A 20,774-nucleotide genomic window follows, 5' to 3' on the forward strand; every position below is an offset into this window, starting at 1 on the left:
CAGGATTTAAATATTTATATTGGCCATTAAGACACTATGCAGTGGTTAGTTTTGATGATACAAGGATCACAACACCCTCCACGAATAGATAGTAGACAAAGCAAGGACAGAGCAGCGGGGCCTCGACAGGAAGAAAGGTGCACATTTCACTTCCATATATTACGCAACCATGAAATGCTGAATGTGCTTTTTCCCAGCTGGGCCATCTGTAAAGCAGGGATAAGAGGATGGAGACAAGGGAATTTAGTTTTAGGATTATACCCTAAGTCTGCAAATAAATTCATTTTGTACCTACCCTGCACTTTGTAACTATGTAGGCCGAAGAACCATGGAATTGGAGATATTACTCAACTAGAACAGACTGGCGAGGCCAGGAGTGACGTGGATACTACAAGAGAGGATCTTTAAATTGTTTAGTATAGGGCTAGTCCTTTTTTTTTCAGCTTTTTCCCTTCATTATTCTGAACACTAGAACTTGAACTCATGATGAAAGTTATGTTACAGCTTCATGTTTTTAAACACTAGTAGACTTTGTTTTTCAAAGCTGTCGCAGGTTTACAGAAAAATTGAGGGGAAAGTACAGAGAGTTCCCATATAGCTCCCTCCCCAGTTTCCCCTATTACTAACATCTAGCATTAATGAGGTGCATTTGTTACAATCGACGAGCCAATTCTGATACATTATTATTAACTATAGCCCATAGTTTACATCAGGGTTCCCTCTTTGTGTTCTACATTCTGTGGGTTTGGACAAAAGTACAATGACACGTATCCACCATTACAGTATCACACAGAACAGTTTCACTGCCCTAAAAATCCTCTGTGCTCTGCCTGGTCATCCCTCCCTCCCCCGAGCCCCTGGCAACCACGGACCTTTTTCGTATCTCCATGGTTTTGTCTTTTCCAGAATGTTGTAGAGTTAGAATCATCCAGTACGCAGCCTTTTCAGACTGGCTTCTTTCACTTAGTGATATGTATTTAAGATTCCTCCATGTCTTTTCATGACTTGATAGTTTCTTTCTTTTAGCACTCAACAATATTCCATTGTCTGGACGGACCACAGTTTGTTTATCCATTCACCTACGAAAGGGCAACTTGGTTGCTTCCAGGTTTTAGCAATTATGAATAAAACTGCTATAAACATTGGTGGGCAGATTTTTGTGTGGACAAGAGTTTTCACTTATTTGAGTAAATTCAAACGACTTTTGACTTTTATTATAATAACAAATGACTATTGTTTTTGGCTTTTCTGTGCTGCTTTGTTTTAGATTTGTCTTTTGTAAGCAGAATATAACTGGAATTTTTAAAAGCCAGTCTGTGAAGAGACAGACATGAAGCAAATATAGCAAAATATTAATTGTATAATCTAGGTAGTGAGTGTACAGATATATACTGTACAATTCTTTCCATCTTTCTGTATGTTTGAAAATTTTCAAAATAAAGTGTTGGGAAAAAAGTGAAAAACAAAACAAAACCTTCTGTAGTGTGTGTGTGTCTGTGTAAAATTGTAACGGGCCATTTGGAGGAGAGTAATGGAGAGGGCCCCACATCTGGCTCCAGGCTCTGCCTTCCAGGCAGGGGTAAATCACTTGAGCTGTCTTCTGTTTTCGCTCTGCAAGATGGCCATCACCCCAACCGGTGGTGTCACGGGTCTGGGGCGGTGCAGTTTAATCGCTGGGTTCCTTTACCTGCCTGAGAACCACAGGGAATGTGTTGTGCTGCTGGCCACCAGCAGAGGGCGCACTTAAAGCAAGCAAGTGCCCCAAGTTTTCAAGCCTGGCCTTCCTTTTGGAATCTTTTTTATAACGATGCAAAATTCAGAGTTAAAGCAAGCCTCTCCACGTTGGGCTCATGATTCCAGGGATATAAATGTACTATTGACGGCTGCAGCGGCCTCGGAGCGCTGTCCGCCTTCTCACCTGTGCCCATCAGCCCCAGGTACCAGGCCATCTCGTGCTCCTCTGCAAGGATCTGCTTCCATATCTGTGGCCCCCACTAGACTGTGGAAGATCCTAGCACAGCCTCCAGGATGTGAAGAGCACTCAATGTGCCCTGAATGAACTGACATCACCTCCCATCTCTCCCTTTATCTCCCTGTCCAATCACGGGAGGATTAACCATCTGTATGGTCTGTCACTCATCCATCACCAGTACCCTCCCAAAGCGTGGCTTCTTCAGCCAGGGCACCAATGTTCCTAATGGGCTTATTCTGGGAGGCAATGCAACCAGGTGCCCCTCTGCATTGCCCCTGTTATGGGTTGAACAGTGTACCCCCTAAAGGATGTGTTGAAGCCCTAACACCCAACACCTCAGAATGTGACCTTACTGGGAAATAAGGTTATTGTAGATGTAATTAGTAAAGACAAGGTCATTAGGATGGGCCCTAATCCAATATGACTGGAGTCCTTATAGATAGGGGCAATCTGAACACAGACACCCACAACTGGAGAATGCCATGTGAAGATGGAGGCATAAATCAGCGTGATGCATCCACAAGCCGAGGAACAGCAAAGACCACAAGCAACCCCCAGAAGCTGGGAAAGGCCTGGAAAAGGCTCTCCTTCAGAGCCCTCAGAAGGAACCAACCCTGCTGACACCTTGATCTTGGACTTCTGGCCTCCAGAACTGTGAGGAACTGTAAATTTCTGTTGCTTAAGCCCCTAGGTTAGTGGTAGTTTGTCATGGCAGCCCCAGGAAACTAATACACCCCCCACCTGCTTCCCCAAAGGGAATGCATTCATCACTGTCAATCATTCAGGAACAAGCCACTCTTGCTCAAGAAACAGGGATGTCCAGGATGGTTAATAGCAGTGGTGATGGTGTAACTTGTGGAAATGCATTCATAATGGATGTCTCCACCAAGAGCTGCCATGTGTCACTGGCCCTGTGCATATGGCCCCTCAAGAAACCTACACGGAGAAGAGGTAACTGGGCAGGATCCACTTATCCTGGGCCTAGGAGTCAGAGACCCCAATACCGCTAGATATAGCCTCCTCCACCCCCAATAAAATGCCTCATATCACCTCCCCTCTGGCAAATTCCATGTCACTCTTCAAGGCTGCAGCACACTGCTAGTTGGCCCCCAGTAGGTATTCGTCCATTTTTTATACCATTACAGAATTAGTGCCTGGTCACATGGTTAGCCAGCTCAGTTTCAGCCTCCTTTGCAGCTAGGTGTGGTCACATGACTAAATTCTGGCCAACAGGATGAGTGGAGGTGAAATGTACAATTCTCATCCATGTCCTTAAGGAAAGGAGCATGCTGTTGCCTCCTTCTTTTTCTTCTTTCTCCTCCCTGCTGGCCCGAATGTGACATGATGGTGGGAGCTGGTGCTGCATTCCTGGACCACAAGATGGGAGATGGCAGAGCAATGAAGTAGCGCTACTCAGCTTGGACTTTTATGAGAGCAAGAAATAAACTCCTGTTTTGGGTCTCTGCTACCAGGAGCCAGGGGAGTGAAGCGGCTGAGAACAGACTCCCTGGGTTCAACCCCAGCTGCACCACTGCCCTTCAGCATGACCCTGGGCAAGTCACCTACCGTGTGTGTGTCTCAGGCTCTTAGGCTCTCAGGCTGGAGAATGTGAGTGATAAAACACCCACCACTGCTGTTGTGAGGATCAAAGTAGTCAACTCCACGTGGAGTGTTTAGAATGATGCCGTGCACATCATGAGTGCTGTGAGTGTTAGCTGGTGCAGCAGCTGAGCCCAGGGTCCAGGCAACACACAGCCTGCCTCGAACGCCATTCTCTCTCTAGAGTGGTCCTCAGCAGAGCCGTGTCCACTCCATCCCTGCTCTACAGCACCCAGAGCTGCACTAGAGACACCTCTGAGCTGCGCTGAGCAGAAACTAAAGCTCCTCATAGAAATACAAGGGAGAAGTTTAATAAATGTTTTGCCCACAGTGGAAAAGTAAAGTTGAAGGGTACTTCTGAACCGAGGAGTGTATTTTTTTAACAAATGTGACTCTTCGAGGTTACTTTATTTTAAACATAAATGATTCAGAGGGGAAAATTGTCTTTTTCATCATCGACTTCTTGTATTAAATTGTGTGAAATAATCTTCAGTGGGATGATTTGTATAGACTTCCTTCATATATTTTTTCCTGATAATAAAATAAGGAGAAAAAATATCAGCAAATGCCTGACTTCCTAAATATTCTAATTTTTTTATATAGGAAAAAGGCTACAAACTTTTTCTCAGTGTGTTATCACAGGATACAGAATGCATTCCGGCCCTGTGAGCTCAAGGGTGGAGGAGAGGGGCGTGTCACCATCGCAGAGCAGCTAGATTGGGGACTGGCGCCAGCGAGATTTGGGGATATCTTAGAATTAAATCTCCATGGTCTGACTGTAAAGACATTCGCTCATCCCATTGGATTTCCGTCAGATCATCTCTTAATGCTCTGTTTAGGCCCCCAACAGAAGCGACCAGCCAACGCTGGACCCACCAATAAACAGATGTCGCACTGGAGAAAAGACCAGTGGGCCCCTCCTGAGTTCAAGCCAAGAGCTTGATGAATAGAGACAAATAAGTGAATAAATGATGTGTTTTTTAGTGACAAGTCCACCTACCGATCTGCATTTGACACTTCCTGTAGCTGGAACTCTGAACTACTCTTGGGGCCTGTCTGTATGAAGACGAGACTCCAGGCTGGTTCTTGGCAGCCCAAGAGACCCTCCCTCTGCCCGGAGAGCCCTCCCCGCAGAGGGCGGCTGGCACCGTCCTCCTCCTCCACGTCTGAGCCAGGCAGCCTCCTCCAGGAAGCTTTCCCGACTCCCCCAGGCCCACTCAGCGCCCTCCCCAGGGGCTCCCTGTGCCCTCTGTGCACTCCATCACCAGCATCCATGTCCGAGCCCGCTGGGCGCCCGGCTGAGGACCGCCCAGGGAGGGGGTGTTTACAGGATGAAAGTGCAATGGAATCTCAGTCACCCCGCCCGTGTGGAGACCACTGGTTTCCAAGTACTTAATTTCCGGCTTCTTAGCTCTGAGCCCTTCCCCCCTTTCTGTTTGAATTCTTTACCCGGAGGCTGTGCCACGGCCCAAACTACAGTCACTATGGGGCCTCTGGTGCAATACACACCCACGGTCCTCTGGGTGGGAAAGATTCAGGGAGGGTGGGCCAGGGCCCCAGGAAAGCTGGGTGCCTGCTCCATAGGCTCTACACGGCCTGCCCCCAACCTCCCCACGACCAGCCTGATCTCCCCTCTGGCGCCCCCCAGCCCCACCTGCCCTCCCCTTGACCCTAACCCGGTCACTCCTCCCCCAACTCCCCTCCGCCGCCCCCTCCCAGGCCCCGCCCACGCTCACTGCAGAAGCTGCTCCTTGGCCAGGCTGAGGTTGCTGCAGTCCAGGGCCCTGCGCAGGTCACGCTGCTGCCGCTGCTGCTGCCGCTCAGACAACAGGACGGCGCGCGCCCGCTGAACCCGCCGCCGGTCCCAGTCCATGTCTCGCTGGCGCTCTTCTTCCTGCAGCCTCTGGAGAGAGGAGAGGTGACTCATCACCACCTGTCTCCAGCAGGAGAGCCCCAGGGGATCATCTAGGAGAACCGGCCTCTCATGTTACGGGTGGGGAAACTGAGGCTCAGAGAAGGGGGGGTAGGTGGGCAAGGCCACGCAGGAAATCAGAGGGGACCCCCGCCTGCCATCATTTCAGGTGGCCCAGCTGCTTCCCACTCTTGGGAGGCGTTGGCCGCCCCTCTGAGGCCTGAGGGGACAGCAGGGACTCAGTTCCCACAGCGGCTCCCAGCCCTGAGGGGGCTGCGTGTGCAGGGCCGCGAGTCAGGTCCTCCGCACCCCGGACGCTACCAGTGGGGCAGGCTGCTCCACCTGGCTGAACACTGGGTCACCTGGTCGCTTCTAGAACGTACAGATGCCGCAGCCCCACCCAGGGACAACGATGGGCTCTTGGGTCTTGGGGATGAATTTCTGCATCTCAGCTCATTCCTAATTGCCTGCTAGACCCCTCTATAAAGACCACTGAGTCCTGGAAGAGGAAACTGGATGAATGCAGAGGGGAGGGGTCACCCCCACCACCACCACCAATCGAGAGCAGTTTGTCAGCTGTCCTGAGGGTGAATTACTTTGTCAGCTCACCCTTCTCCAGGAAGGAGCACAAGGAAGGAAAAGCCGCGGCTGGGCCTGAAGACCAGCACCCCTGCTTCTCCCCGTGGGTTACAGGGCAGAGCTTCCTCCCGCCGGGTGAGCAGGGGTCCAGTGGCCAGTGGGCCCGCAGGCCTGGGTCAGCTGGCCAGCAGGGTCAGGAGGGCAGGCAGAGGTCCTGGCCCCCATCCACGGACTGGAAGGCAGGCTGGTGGCCGGCTTTGCCTCCTATGGGGCAAGTCACACTGCTCCTCTGAGCCTCAGTTTCCTCACCTGTAAGGTGCTGAGTCATGACACAAGACACTTTGTCAAGAATACAGAATGACATGGAGACACACTGGCCTGGACTAAGAGACAGACAGACAACCTAAATATTCTTCGCATGATCTCACTTGTCAAATTATCTCCATGCACAGAAAAGGAGGCGGGAAGAGAGGCCACGGAGAGGCATGTGGGGGTGAGGGGAGGGGAGTATTCTGAGTGGTGAGATTTAATATGGGATTTTTCCCTTTGTGCTTTTCTGTCTTAATTTTCTACAAAGATTGAGAGTCAGACAAAAATGCTGCTTTCAGGACAGATGGCCGACCTTCCTTGCCGGACAGTCGGGCTGAACTGCAGGGCTGAAGGACAGAGCAGGGCCTTGCAAGGGTGACCAGCATTCCCTGTATCCTGACGCCGACCTCAGGGCTCCTCCCACCCAGGGCTGCTTCCCTGCCCACCCCCAGCTGCCCTCGGCTCCCACGCCGCTGCAGCCTCTCACAGACATTTGCACCTCTGGGCCTGGAGGTGAGCAGGCAGGTGAGCTGTCCCACCTGCTCCTCATCTCCTGGGCCACTGCCATTGCCCCTCCCCCTGCACCTGCCTGCTTGGAAGCTCACACAGACCACGGCACCTGCCACCCCACCTGTGCGGTCATCTGCCGACCCTGGGGCAGCTCCATCCACTCTTTGTGGGTTTGAGAACCTCTCCAGATCTCTCTCCTGCTGCAATCTTGAGCAATTTCAGTGCACAGAGGGGACTCTTTCCTTTCTCTGACCTCTCAGTGGTTCTGCCTCCTCTCCAAAGACCTCGTCCCAACCTGTCAGCTATCACCCTTTGGGCACACCCCACCAGCGGTCTTGAACTCCAGGGGCATCGCAATCCCTGGGGAGCTTGCTAAGCACTGCCCATGGGCCCCACTGCAGGGTTTCTGATTCAGCAGGTCTGGGGCAGGGCCTGAGAATCTGCATTTCTCTCAAGTTCCCCGGTGACACCAATGCTGCTGGTTGGAGACCCCACTTTGAGAACCTCTGCCCTTGCCTTGTCATTACCAATAACGCCACGCTCCCTAGTCTCACCTTCAAGCGTCCCCTTCGCCACCATGCTAACCTGCCTCTTCCGCTCTCTCTCCAGCACCCTGATCCAACAGTTATTCTACCCCCATGACCCCCAATCCACTGACCGCATACTTTTCCACTGTCCCTGGTGCCCTGCGTCCTCATCTCCCTCCTCGTTCAGCCCGGTGTCCACAGCCGACACCCCTGGCAGGCACCTCGCGTCCCTGAGCCTCTTGCTCAGGAAGACTCTCAGACTTCCCGGCGAGCCCTGACCATGGTGAATCCCCATTCTCCCCTTACAGCTGAGCATGGCTGTGCTCAGGGGTCACTTCAAGTTCATGACCACGAGCCTCCAGTGGGCCCTGGGCGCTGCCTGGCCATCCTGCCCCTTCCCCTGGGCAATCCTTTCCAGCTATCTCAGACGACCACTTAGCACCTTGTTCTCGGTCCTCAAATCCCCAACCCGGATTCCTCACCCTCAGCAGCTGACCTCCTGTCCTGTTTCTCCAGGAGACACCCCACAAGTTCCACACCAACACACCCCACCCTCACCCCCACCCCCATGGCCGAGGGTGATCAGTCTGAGCTCCTGTCCACGCCAAGCCTCAACTGGTGCTGAGTCCCTTGTTCTCCTGCCACCCCCGGGACATGGTGGCAGCAAGTCTCTCTCCTCTATTGCATCCCTCTCATGGAATGATAAGCATGCTGTTATTTCTACAATCAGCAAAACAAACAACTCCCCCGTGACCCCATGTCCCCCAACAGCTACCACCCCATTTCTCTGCACCCTTTACAGCAAAGTGCCTTGAAACTGTTGTCTGCATTTGCTGTCTGTCTTCCTCCTGCCCCTTCTCTCTCGAGCCCATTACACAGGCCGTCACCTCCACCCCTCCAGTAAAGATGTGACTGTCACCGTGCGGGATCCAGCATCCAGTCGGAGCCCAGCAGCGGCGTTTGAGCCAGGGGTTCCCACTCTCCTTCCAAAACGTTTCCCCTCGCGTGGCCTCCAGTTCACGCCCACTTGCGTCCCTCCCCCCTCTCTGGCTGCTCCTTCTCAGGCCCCTTGGCTCTCTATAAGGTCAGGAGGGTCCCAGGATTCAGTCCTCAGATCCCTTCTCCTCTGTCAACACTCACTCCCTGCGTGATCTCGTCCAGACCTTGTTCTGAGCTCCAGACTGTAGGTCCAGCTGCTAAGTGGGTTTTACTTAGAGGTTGTGGCAGAAAATATTACTTGTCCCCCAGTAGCCATTTTCCTTCTTCAAGATAATAGGTCCAGAATCCAACCACTTCTCAGCAGCCCCACTGCCAGCGCCCTGGATCCAGCCAGCATCATCTCTCACCTCGACCACTGCAAAAGCCTCCCCAGCGATCTCTCTCCTTCCCCCCGACCCCCAGAGTCCACCCTCAACATTGCGGCAAGACGAATCTCGTTAAATGTTAGTCAGACCATGCCACTCTTCTGCTCAGAACCCTCCAGAGCTCCCCCTCAAAGTCATAAGAAAAGCCAGTCTTCCCCAATGGCCCACCAGGACCTCGGCCCTCCTTTTGGACGTTCTCCTGCCCCTCAGTCCACTCCAGCCACTAGGCTCCTCACTTTTCTCTGAACAGGTCAGGATGATCCTGCCTCAAAGCCTTTGCCCTTGCAGTTCATGCTGCCTGGTCGTCCTTTCCCCAGATATCTGCATGGCTCGCTCCCTCCCCTCCTTCAGGTCTTTGTTCCGGTGTCACTTCTCAGTCCCCTGATGACCCTCCTCTGCCCAGCTCTCTCAATCTCCTTTGCCCAGCCTTATTTTCCTCCTAGGCACTCACTGTGAAGCTACATAATACATGTATGGGGTTATCTGGCTCTTGTCATCTCCCCCCACTAGAACACAAACTCCTTGAGCGCAGCTTCTAGTGCCGAGTGTAACATCGGCTTTAACTAGGTGCGCTCGAGGAAGGCAGAGGAAAGCCGCAGGAAAGAGCTGCGTCTGCGAGCTCTGTGAGGATGGGTGGGGCAGGCACCAGCTTCTCCTGGACTTGCTGCTTCTGAACCAGGCGGATCTGCTCCAGCTGCTCCCGGGTCATGCCCTTCCAGCGGTCAGGGACCACGCGGTGGGGCCCAAAGGAGCTGGCTGCCTGCTGCGGGTTCTCGGAGAGCAGGTCCCCACGCAGGAGGTTGGAGATCTCCGCCAGGCTGTCCTCTTGTTCTTGTTTTTTCTCTTGAATTTTCCTTTCCGCTGACTCCAAGGCCTATGCAGGGGAAGACAGTGAGGAAGATGCTCCCAGTGACCCTAGGGGGCCTGAGGCACAGGCCGGCAAATCTCACCGGGACTCTTGAAGGAAGAGTGCACTAAAGGACACCAGGGATGGGGTGGGTGGGGGGTGGCAGACTTGTCAGCATGGATGTGGGGAGGCCCTCGGACCGCTAGCTGCCTGGATGATGCTGGGCTGGGCTGAGGGAATCGCTACCTGCTGGCTGTGTGCATACGAGCTGTAGGTCTTTGCACAGATTTGCCAAAGCAGGGAGCTGCCTCCCTGGTTAGGCAGCCAGCTCCCCTCGGCTTGGTCTCACTCACCCCAGGGCAGGGCTCTGTGCCCCTCCCTGTGGCCTTGGTCATCCTTGGATGGCTTCAGGCCACAAAGAACACCCAACAGAGTGATTCACAACAGTGGTGACTTCTAAAAGGTGAAAATGTATTGTCACCTCAGCGTTCCCGATGCCTGTCAGCCACAGGCCCCAGGCACAAATAAATTCCTGGCCAAATCCCTGCTCAAGTGAGGGTGATGAGTGGAGGGAACAGGCCCTGGCTGTGTCACCTGGAGCAAGTCACTCCCCTCTCTGGGCTGCAGCCATTTCTCTGTAAAGTCAGGAGATGGATTAAGAGCCATTTTTCAGTGTTATCAGATCTCTATAGTAATGAACGCACAGGGCACTTTGCAAGGTGCCTGGCACCCCACGGGTGCCCATGATGGGGCCAGCTTGATTGCGTCACAGAAGCACGTGCTTTGCAGCTGGACAGGCCTGGATTCACATCCTGGACTTGCCAGTCACTACTTGAGTGTCCCTAAGACAGTCAGTGCCCCACTCTGAGCCCATTTCTTTATCAATTAATCATGCCCCTCTGGTAGGGTCATTGAACACAGTGACTGATAGGAGCAGCTAACTGTTGCTAGGATTAAAAATAATTGCCATCATTGACTGAGTCCTGATAATGTGCCGGACGTCCTAATATGTTACGTGTGCTACCTAGTCTAATTCCACAACAACCTCACGAGCACATGTGACAGCCATCACTGCTGGTCACTCAATGTGGCCAGTGCTCTTTCTGGGCGTGTGGCAGAATCGCGCTCCTCTGCCCACGTAGAGTGGGCGTGGCCCTGTGGCTAACTTTGACCAATGAAATGTGAGCAGAGGTGACTGGTACGCTTTTGGGAGGACACGGGGGCTGGGGGGATCGGCCACGTTCCTTCTTTGTTGTGCTGCTGGAGTCCTCTGGCTGGTGGCTGCTCTGTCCCAAGGCCCGGGCGCCAGGGTGGGGAGCACAAGGAGCAGAGCCACTCAGCCAGCCCGTGATGGACATGGAGCATGATGAACGGCAACTTCGCGTTTTAAGCCACTGAGATGCGGGAGGCGTTCTTACCCTGCACGTGTTAGCTCATTCTGACTGGCCTAGGTGGGTGTGATCACTGTCCCCACTCTGCAGATGACAAGACGGAGGCACTCAGGTGGCTCTTCCAAGGCTACAGACAAAAGCCTGGTCTCGCACCCGCGCAGTCGGGCTCATGAGCCTGCACACTATCCCCGAAACCACATCCCCTCCCTAATGAAATGAGTGCCCCTCGCTGAGAACCGGGGCCTCCCCAGTGGGTGTCTCCCCTGCTGAACTGGACCGACCTGCTTGGAATCTTTTGAGGACAGTTATCAAGACCCTTGTATTAACGTCCCAGGCTAATTAGCAAAGCTTATTTCTAGTCAGGAACAGAGCTGCAGAAGCTGGAGACAGCTTTCCCCCGGCAGAGGGGTCTCACAGAGTCCTCGTGAGGAGACGGGGGACCTGAGAGGCCAGCATGTTGCCGGTGCACACTAAAAATTTTATGGAATGAATGAATAAATAAATTGATGAATGCAGCAACATGGTTTAGCAAAAAACATACTAGTGCCCAGCAGGAGGGCTCAATAAATATCTGTTGAATTAATAAATGAACAAGTGAATAAATGAATGAATGGATGACCAGCCGATAGTGGGCGAAGAATCAAGAGCCCCATTCAGCCATTAATTTGCTGTGGGGCCTGGAGCAAAGGACCTCTCCTCTTGGGCCTCATCTGTAAAATGAAGGGCAAGGGCCAGACGATCTATAAGACCTCCTGCGGCTTGCTGCTTGGTGGCCTGGGCTCCAGGGGCCTTGGTTCTGCCCTTTGGCTGCCCCTCCCCATCTCTGGCAGTTTGCCCTCCTTGTCCCTCTCCCCCGCGGTTGAAAATCAACATTCTCTCTAGTCTCCGGTCTAGCAGCTCCAGGATTTTTGATTACATACCCCCATCAATAGAACATTTTTGAGCCTGTGTCTCCAATATATTTAGTTCACAACGTGGTACTATTAGACCATAAAAATAGCACGTACTTCATAATACACACACACACAAACATGGGAATGAAAAACGATGGGGTTAAAAATAAATACGAAGCAGAGTTCCAATATCTTCTTCCTACTCTCCAGTGGCTCATCTTGCACACTCTCCTTTGCAGACCATGGTTCTGGTCAACCAGCTAATCTGATCAATGAGTCCAGGCCAAGCCCCACCCCACCCAGGAATATAACTGCATTTGGAAAGAAAACCTGGATAGGGAGTCTAACCTCCAAAAGGAATAGAGAACTTGAAGCAACTTCAGCGTGGGATTGGCAAGGAGAGGAGTGTTTGGAGGAAATTGGGCAGAGTTTAGGGGGAGGGAACTGTCAGGAGACCCCCAAAGTTTGTGCTAATAATCATCATAATAGTTGCTCCCTGTAATGGGGGCCTGTGGGCCTGTTCCTGGTAAGTGGTAAAGAACTGGAACCCAGAGCAGGCATCAGAGCAGCGCTAGGTGGTATCCGTGTAGGTAGATGTCACTGTCCTCGTGTCACAGAAGAATGACACGAGGTTTGGAAAGGTGAATTGACCCCCCAGTTTGCATGGCTAGTTTTGTCAGGTTTCAGGCCCAGATTCAAAGCTAAGGAGCAGAGCCTGGCTCTCCTCCATTGCTGTAACTGGGCAGCCCCTGGCAGGGCCCTGTCAGGGTTCGTGATGTGACCCAGTGAATGGGCTGAGCCCGGGACCCAGGGAGGCTGGGGTGCCCCAAGGAAGCGGCTGTATGCTTTCCTCCTGTCCAGACACTGAGCCCGGGGTATACCTGGCTCTTGTTGAATTCTTTCACTGCTGCACAAACCGCCTTTCTGGTGGCACTTTCCAGATTCTGTAAATGCATGGCTGTTTGGTCAAACTGCAGCCTTGTCTTCATGTAGAGGTCCTCTGAAAGGAAGCAAAGCACAGTCAAACCGAGCGTGCCCACCCAGAGCTCCTTCCCAGGCCTGCAGAGCACCCTGTGGAGTGTCCATTCATACATCCACTTCTTATCATGCCCTCATCCACAGAGCAGGGATGCCCTGGAAGGCTGCTGGCAGACTCAGATGAGTTAATTCAAGTAAAGCTCTTAGATCAGTACTGAGTGTTAGTGATCACTACTGTGGATTGGTAACATCTGTGATAGACTAGTAATGTCTGCTGTGGTCCTGGCATTGGAAGGGGGGGCAGTAAGAGGGCGAGCAGATAGATCCTTGACCTATCATCCTTATAGTGGGCAAGGGATGGTGGGAGCCCAGAAAAAGGGGAGCTCTGCTGTGGGAACCAGATGGGGCTCCCCAGAGGAGGGGGTGTCAGGTAACAGGAGGGGGAATGGCAGTAGGAATTTTCCAGGCCAATGAGGAAGAGGAGGAGGAGAAGGGGCCAAAGTGGTGAGTCCAAACAGCAAAACATGAAGATTTGGAGTCAGACAGAGCAGGCTCCTACCCCAGCCCAGACACTTCCTAGCTCTGTAAACCTGAACGACTGTGCAACATTTCTGAGCCTCCAGCCCTTACCTGTGGAGCAGGACAACACCTACTTTGCAGGCTGGTTACATTAAAAAAGTGTCATTGATGTGAAACCATAAAACTCCTAGAAAAAAATATAGACAGTACACTCTTTGACATCAGTCTTAGCAGCATCTTTTCGAATACCATGTCTGCTCGGACAAGGGAAACAAAAGAAAAAATAAACAAATGGGACTCATCAGACTAAAGAGCTTCTGTAAGGCAAAGGAAACCAGGAACAAAATGAAAAGACAACCCACCAACTGGGAGAAAATATTTGCAAATCATATGTCCAACAAGGGGTTAATCTCCAAAATACACAAAGAACTCATATAACTCAACAACAAAAAAACAAACAACTCGATCAAAAAATGGGCAGAGGATATGAACAGACATTTTTCCAAAGAAGATATACAGATGGCCAACAGGCACATGAAAAGATGTTCAACATCACTAATCATTAGGGAAATGAAAATGAAAACTACAATGAGATATTACCTACACCTGTTAGAATGGCTATAATTACCAAGACAAAAAACAACAAATGTTGGAGAGGATTTGGAGAAAAAGGAACCCTAATTCATTGCTGGTGGGAATGCAAACTGGTGTAGCCTCTGTGGAAAACAGTATGGAGATTTCTCAAAAAATGAAAAATAGAAATACCATAAGACCTAGCTACCCCCACTACTGGGTATTTATCCAAAGAACTTGAAATCGACAATTCAAAGAGACTTATGCACCCCTATTTCATTGAAGCATTATTCACTATAGCCAAGAAGTGGAAGCAACCCAAGTGCCCATCAACTGATGAATGGATAAAGATGTGGTGTATATATAATGGAACACTACTCAGTCATAAAAAAAGACAAAATCGTCCCATTTGCAACAACATGGATGGACCTTGAGGGTATGATGTTAAGTGAAATAAGCTAGACAGAAAGACAAACATCACATGATTTCACTCATATGTGGAAGATAAACAAACACATGGACAAAGAGAACAGATTGTGGCTACCAGAGGAGAAGGGGGTTGGGGGTGGGCATAAGGGGTAAAGGGGCACATATATACGGTGACTGACAAATAATAACGTACAACTGAAATTTCACAATGGTATAAACTATTATGACCTCAGTAAAATAATAATTTTAAAAAGTGTCATTGATCAGAGGTTCTTCATATGGAGTTTGTGCCCTGTGGGTCTCCTCAGCATCTCTAAAAACAAAGACCACACTCTTCAGTGGGGAATTCCTAGCCTCTGCTCACCCTCAGCTCCATCTCCCACCTTTCCTTTATCCATCCATTCATTAAACAGAGAGCTATCAAGAACCGAACGTGGGCTGCACACTTTGCTGGGAACATCCCATGTAGCGGTGGGTGAGACACAGGGGGCCATTCCTGTTTTCCTGGAACATACTATCAGGAGATGAGACAGATAATAAACAAATGAGCCCCGACACAGATGTATTAACACAAATTATGACAGTGCTTGGAGGGAAGGATACTAAGAGGGAAAATGTTGGAAACACCTGACTTAGGTAATTGGAGGTGGGCATACGAGAGAGCTTCTTCAGGAGGAGGCGGCATTTAAGCTGAGGCCTGAACGACAAGAGAGCAGGAGGAAAGGTTCTGAAGTGGGGAAGGAGTCGTTGGGATCCAGAAGGGAAAGAGAGCCGGGACGGCTGGGACACAGTGAGTGGAGTGTGCGGGGCGGGGGGCAGGTGATATTGGAGGGTTGAGCAGGGGCCCCAGCATGCAGGGCCTTGCAGGCTGCGGGAGGAGTTTGCATTTTATTCCAGATGTAACGGGAGGCCATCAGAGGGTTTTAAGCTGGGATGGAGGGAGTGGGGGTGACACTGTTCAACCTGACATTGTTTAAAATGTAGCACTCAGACTGCTACGTTGAGAATGGACTGGAGAGGGGCAAGAAGGAAAGAGGAAGACCGTTAGAACGCCCTCGGCATTCTAACGCCCAACGCCCAGCCAGGTGGAAAAGGGTGGCGGCTTGTGCCACAGTGGTGACAGTAGGGTGGAGAAGTGGACAGCTCTAAATACATGCAGGGGTAGAAGGGACAGGAGCAGAGGAGGCCTGGAGACAAGTCATCAAGGATGACTCGCAGGTTTCTGGCTTGATTAAGGGAAGGAGGAGTCACCGAGTGAAGGGAGGGAGAGGGAGGGAGGAGCAGATTCAGAGAGAAATTCAGGGTTAGTTTCCAGTGTGTGAGATGTCTGGTGAGGTATCAAGGAGGCAGCTCAAGGACCGAGTCCGAGGCTGAGACAGAGGCTCTCAGCCAGAGACGGAAATGTGGAGCACCTGGGAGATGGACGTGCTTTTTAAAGTCCTATGAGTGCATTATTTTAACAAATATTTCTCTGTGTGCCAGGAACTAAGGATATAGCAGTGAACAAGACAGATGAAATCTCCTGCCTTCATTGGGCTTAGGATATGATACTGGGGAGAGGGATGGGAAATACACAACCACAAAGTATGTCAGTGATCAACGCTGTGGAGGAAAATAAAGCAAAGGAAGGGATGGCGGAGGGGAGAGAGTTGCAATTTAAAACAGAGTGGTGAGGGGAGGTCTCACTGACGAGATGACGTTTTAGCAAAGACCTGAAGGAGGAGAGGGGGCAAGCCATGCAGATATCTGGGAAAATATGTTTCCAGGCAGAGGGAACCATAGGTGCAAAGGCCCCGAGGCAGACATGAGCCTGAAATACTCATCTAGGAATAGCGAGGAAGCCAGTGTGATGACGATGAAATGAATGAAGGGCAGCATAGTAGGAGATAAAGTCAGACTGTGAAGGCCTCATTGGTCCTTGAAATAAATTTTCTTTTTACTGAGTGAAATGAGAAGCTATTGGAAGGTTCTGAGCGAAGGATCTAGGTTAACTTTTAACAGGATTGTTCTGGATGCTGGGTTGAGAAGAGACCACAGGGGACAAGGGCAGAAGCAGGGAGACTGCTGGGGGCTACTGCAATAATCCAGTTGAGAGATGTTGATAGCTGAGTTCAGAGTGGTAATGGCAGAGGTGGTGAAAGGCAGTCGAAATTTGAGATGACTTGCTGCTGGGCTGAATGTGGCATCTGAGAGAAAGGAAGGAGTCAAGATGACTTGGGGTTGGGGCCTGGGCAACTAGAAGAATGGAGTTCCCACTGACGGAGGTGGAAGGTCAGGTTGGGGGATGATTAGAGTGTCTTACGGGACTCATACTGTAGGCTAGACCTATGTATTTCCCATTGTCTTCCCAGCAGACTGTGAACACACTGAGCACAGGGACCATTCTGAGTCACTCTGCGCTCCAGCACCCAACTAGAGCCCTGACACAGTGCACAAGCTCAGACAGCGTTCCCTGAATGACTGACAGGTGACTGAAGACGTTTAAATCCTGGAATGCAGGCTCTGATGTCTCTTGGCCACACGGCCAAAGCAGCACATTAGTAGGACTTAGAAGACAAAAACGAAACAAGAAAAAAACAAGGGGTTGATTTGTTGAAGAAAGTATTGAGACCAAACAGTCTTTTTTATTTCATTACCTGCACATTTTTGGTGGGCACGGGCATTCTCCCATTCCCTTTGCTGTTGCAAGGACCACTCTCTGTTTTGTTCCTCTTGGAATTTCTTCCTTTCATGGAAGTTTAAATCCTCTCCCATGAATTTCTGCATTCCCGATATTGTATTCCGAACATCATTATCTGACTGCCGGGCTGGAAGATCTTTCTTAAGGGCTAGCGGGTCAGATAGGTCAAATTCACGGCGAGTTTCTGGCTTCTGAAAGCGCTGCTGGAAGTCATTGATGGCTTTACACAGATTTTTCCTATCTCTCCTTTCCCGGTCTTCTAATATGCATGTGATTTTGTCATTTTGCCTCATTTCAGCAGCTAGAAGGGACATAGCACATCCATTAGCTTCAGATTCACAGGAAAATATAAATTTGAATCCACCCTAAAAAATAATTTTTAGTGATTCTAAAAGTAATCCCAGGGGCCAGCCCAGTGGCGCCAGCGGTTAAGTGCATGCGCTCTGCTGGCAGCCCGGGGTTCGCCAGTTCGGATCCCAGGCATGCACCGACACACCGCTTGGCAAGCCATGCTGTGGCAGTGTCCCATATAAAGTGGAGGAAGATGGGCATGGATGTTAGCCCAGGGCCAGTCTTCCTCAGCAAAAAGAGGAGGATTGGCAGATGTTAGCTCAGGGCCGATCTCCCTAAAAAAAATAAAATAAAATAAATAAATAAAAGTAATCCCATCCTCCCAAAAGGTAACATAATCATTAAAGGATTAGTATCCTGAATATACAAAGAGCATCTACAAATCAATTTAAAAAAACCCAACAAACAACCCTACCAAAAAATGGGCAAAGGATAGGAAAAGGCAAACCACTATAAAGAAATCTGAATGACCAGCAAACTTGTGAAAAGATGATCAGCTTCACAAGATGGGAAACATCCAATGAACTGGCAAAATATTTAAAATACTAATAATAGCACATATTAATAAGGATGTGGGGAAACAAGATTTTTCATTCACTGCTTGCAGGAGTGTAACCTGGTATACTTATAACTTTGGAAAGCAATTTGCCAATATCTCATAAAACTAAAAATATACATATCCTATGACCTATCAATTCCACTTCTAGGTATCTCTCACTCATGTACACTAAGGACGTAATGCATGAATAGTCATCACAGCATTTTTTGCAATTATTAAAAAACTGGAAAAAATCTAAATCGGCCATCAATAGGGGAATGGATAAAGAAATTGTGGTTAAATCATATAACAAAATATCATAAAACAATTAAAATTATATGTAGATCACTGATTAATTCTAAAAATACACTGCCGAATTAAAAAAATGTTACAAAGGATCCATTTAATATGATACCATGGATGTAAAATTTTAAAACACACACATAAAAAAATTTTATATTGTCACAGATACATACATAAATAGTACAAGTACAAAAAACATGCCTGGGAATGATGCATATGTCTGAGGAGGGAGGAAGAGGAAACTGATGAGGCGGGGGAGAGCTTTAGCTCTCTCTCTCTATATATAACATTTAATTCTCAAAAAGTGTTCTTAAAAATAAGATATCTAAAGCCTATTTGGCAAATGTTAACATCTAATCTGGTGGTGGGTATGTATGTGTCTGTCACATTGTTTTTGTTAAGTTTGAATTATTTTAAAACTAAAATAAAAAACAGTAAAAGGTTTAGAAAATATGGAACAGTATAAAGAAGAAAATAAATTTCACTCATCAGACCATCACTTTAACATTACCACTGCTAACATTTTGGTGTATTTCCTTTCTGTCTTTTTTCTAAGCATATTTTTACAGTCATGCGATGCATTTCAGCCAATGATGGACAGCACTTATGACGGTGGTCTCATAAGGTTAGCACAGGTGTGTAGTAGGCTATACCATTTGTTTGTGTAAGTACACTCTATGATCTTCGTACTACAAGGAAATCACCTAACTATGCTTTTCTCAAAACCTGTCCTCATAGTTAAGTGACACATGACTGCATATATTTTTAAACTTAATTGATTACCCATTGTATACACAATTTTGTATCCTGCTTTTTTCTCTTTTAAAAATCCTTATGGTGCCTTAAAAAATAAGCTGAAATTGTTGGACATGGTGGAGGAAAATGAATTCTATTTGGAAATTTGATCTAAGAGCTGGAACACTATTATTTGAACCATATCTAGTTCTGAGTCAGCTCAGGGGCGTAAGCTCTGGAGAGTGTGTGTCATCTAGTGTAGACAGCTATCCTCATTAGCAGGTCTTGAGCTTTTTGGCAGAGAATGCGTGTGTGTTTAAGGTTTTTCATTTCCAGTTTTTTAAGAAAACAAAGAAAAACAGATTTATTCTCAAAATATATTTCCTACAACCCACATAGAATTCAACAGCTGTTTTTCTTTTAGGAAAGGAAGAATTAGTGCATTAAGTTAATTGAGCACAAGAAATGATGAAAATTTAAAAGGAAGAAGAGCATGAAATGACAAGTTTTTACATAAGTGAAGAAAAAAGGGCTAGAGACTAAAGGCACACAGCCCTAAACCACCAGACAGGCATTCAGGAAATGCTCACCAAAGGTTTCATGTCTAGCTTTTTCAGTTGCTTCCTTTATCTTCTGGTCATGAACCTGAACATCCCAGGCTTCTGTGTCTCCCTGGGAACGGAAAACAAGAGGAAAGAGAGCCAGAGAACTTTATTCAGTTGATAACAATCCTACTTATCTTTTTAGCCTTGCCCCACTGTAAACAAATTGTCTTAGGTACACATCAGGTCTTTTCATAGCTGGATGCTTTTGCTTATAGTTGGTTCTTCAGCCTGTCCTCTTAACTTTCCCCAGAGCTTCCTTCCCTCCTTGTCTTAGTTAACAGATACTCATCCTCAGAACACTGCTTAGGCATCACCTCCTCTGGGAAGCCCCCTCTGATTTCCTCTCCCAGCCCCAGTCCGTGCTCCTGTGGCACCCTGTGTTCCCCTCCCTCATAGCGATAATTCCACTACATTTTAATGGGACCATTTTAACGCCTGCCTCCCCCGATGGGCCATGAACTCTGAAAAGTCATGGATTGCCTTATTCCTCATCTCCTGGACCCAGCTCAGGCTTGCCACAAAACAGGAATTCCATTGGCATTTGTCAAACGAATGGACTGGAAAGAACCCTTGGCAATGTAGAAAATCTGGCTCAGAGAGAGGAGAACCGTGTTCTGGCTCCGTTTGGCCACTAACTCCAGGCAAGCTCCCTCGCCGCTGCAGGACTCCATCTGCCTGTCTGGCAAGTGAGAGCGTGCATGATTTGGTCTGTTAGGGTCTCTCCCATAGGGCAAAGTCAATGCATCGAACTGGTTTTCCCCTGCAAAGCCTGGTGCCGTTTGCAGCTGTGCCCGGATCAGAGGTCTCGTTCCAAGGGTTCATCTCCTCTTCGCCGCCGCCGCCCGCCTCTCTGGCCCCCCCACCAGCCCCTCCACATTCCCTCCTGGCCCCTTTCCCGTTCGGGCCCGAGGGTCTCACCCCGATGATCCTGCTCCGGGCGTTGAAGACCCGCTTCTGCCTGCACAGCTCCGCATGCCTCCTCCTGGCCAAGCGAAACTCCTGCTCCAGGTCCTTGGGCTGCGCTACCTCCATGACTGGGAATCGCCAAGAGATTCCAAGAGGTTTAAACACGTGCGAGAAGCCCCAGCGAGGCTGCGCCGGTGGGATACGAGCCTGCTCCGAGGCCTTGAGACCCGCTCGCTCGCGCCCGCGGACGGTGC

At 49.5% G+C, this 20,774-nt stretch overlaps 1 protein-coding gene across 1 annotated transcript; it reads right to left on the bottom strand.

Moving 5' to 3' along the window:
* Window positions 1-3,860: 3,860 nt before the first annotated feature.
* On the bottom strand, window positions 3,861-20,681 carry RIBC2 (RIB43A domain with coiled-coils 2). Its single transcript, XM_004437980.3, has 7 exons — window positions 20,533-20,681; window positions 19,600-19,681; window positions 17,039-17,383; window positions 12,785-12,903; window positions 9,419-9,646; window positions 5,308-5,474; window positions 3,861-4,102 (listed from the first exon to the last, which is right to left on the bottom strand). Exons 1-7 carry the CDS (start codon window positions 20,644-20,646, stop codon window positions 4,024-4,026), a joined length of 1,134 nt encoding a protein of 377 aa, XP_004438037.1. The 5' UTR covers window positions 20,647-20,681; the 3' UTR covers window positions 3,861-4,023.
* Between the last annotated feature and the right edge of the window lie 93 nt (window positions 20,682-20,774).

Source organism: Ceratotherium simum, chromosome 25 (genome assembly GCF_057802395.1).
Source record: "Ceratotherium simum simum isolate JZ-2026a chromosome 25, ASM5780239v1, whole genome shotgun sequence".
Classification (NCBI taxonomy): domain Eukaryota; kingdom Metazoa; phylum Chordata; class Mammalia; order Perissodactyla; family Rhinocerotidae; genus Ceratotherium; species Ceratotherium simum.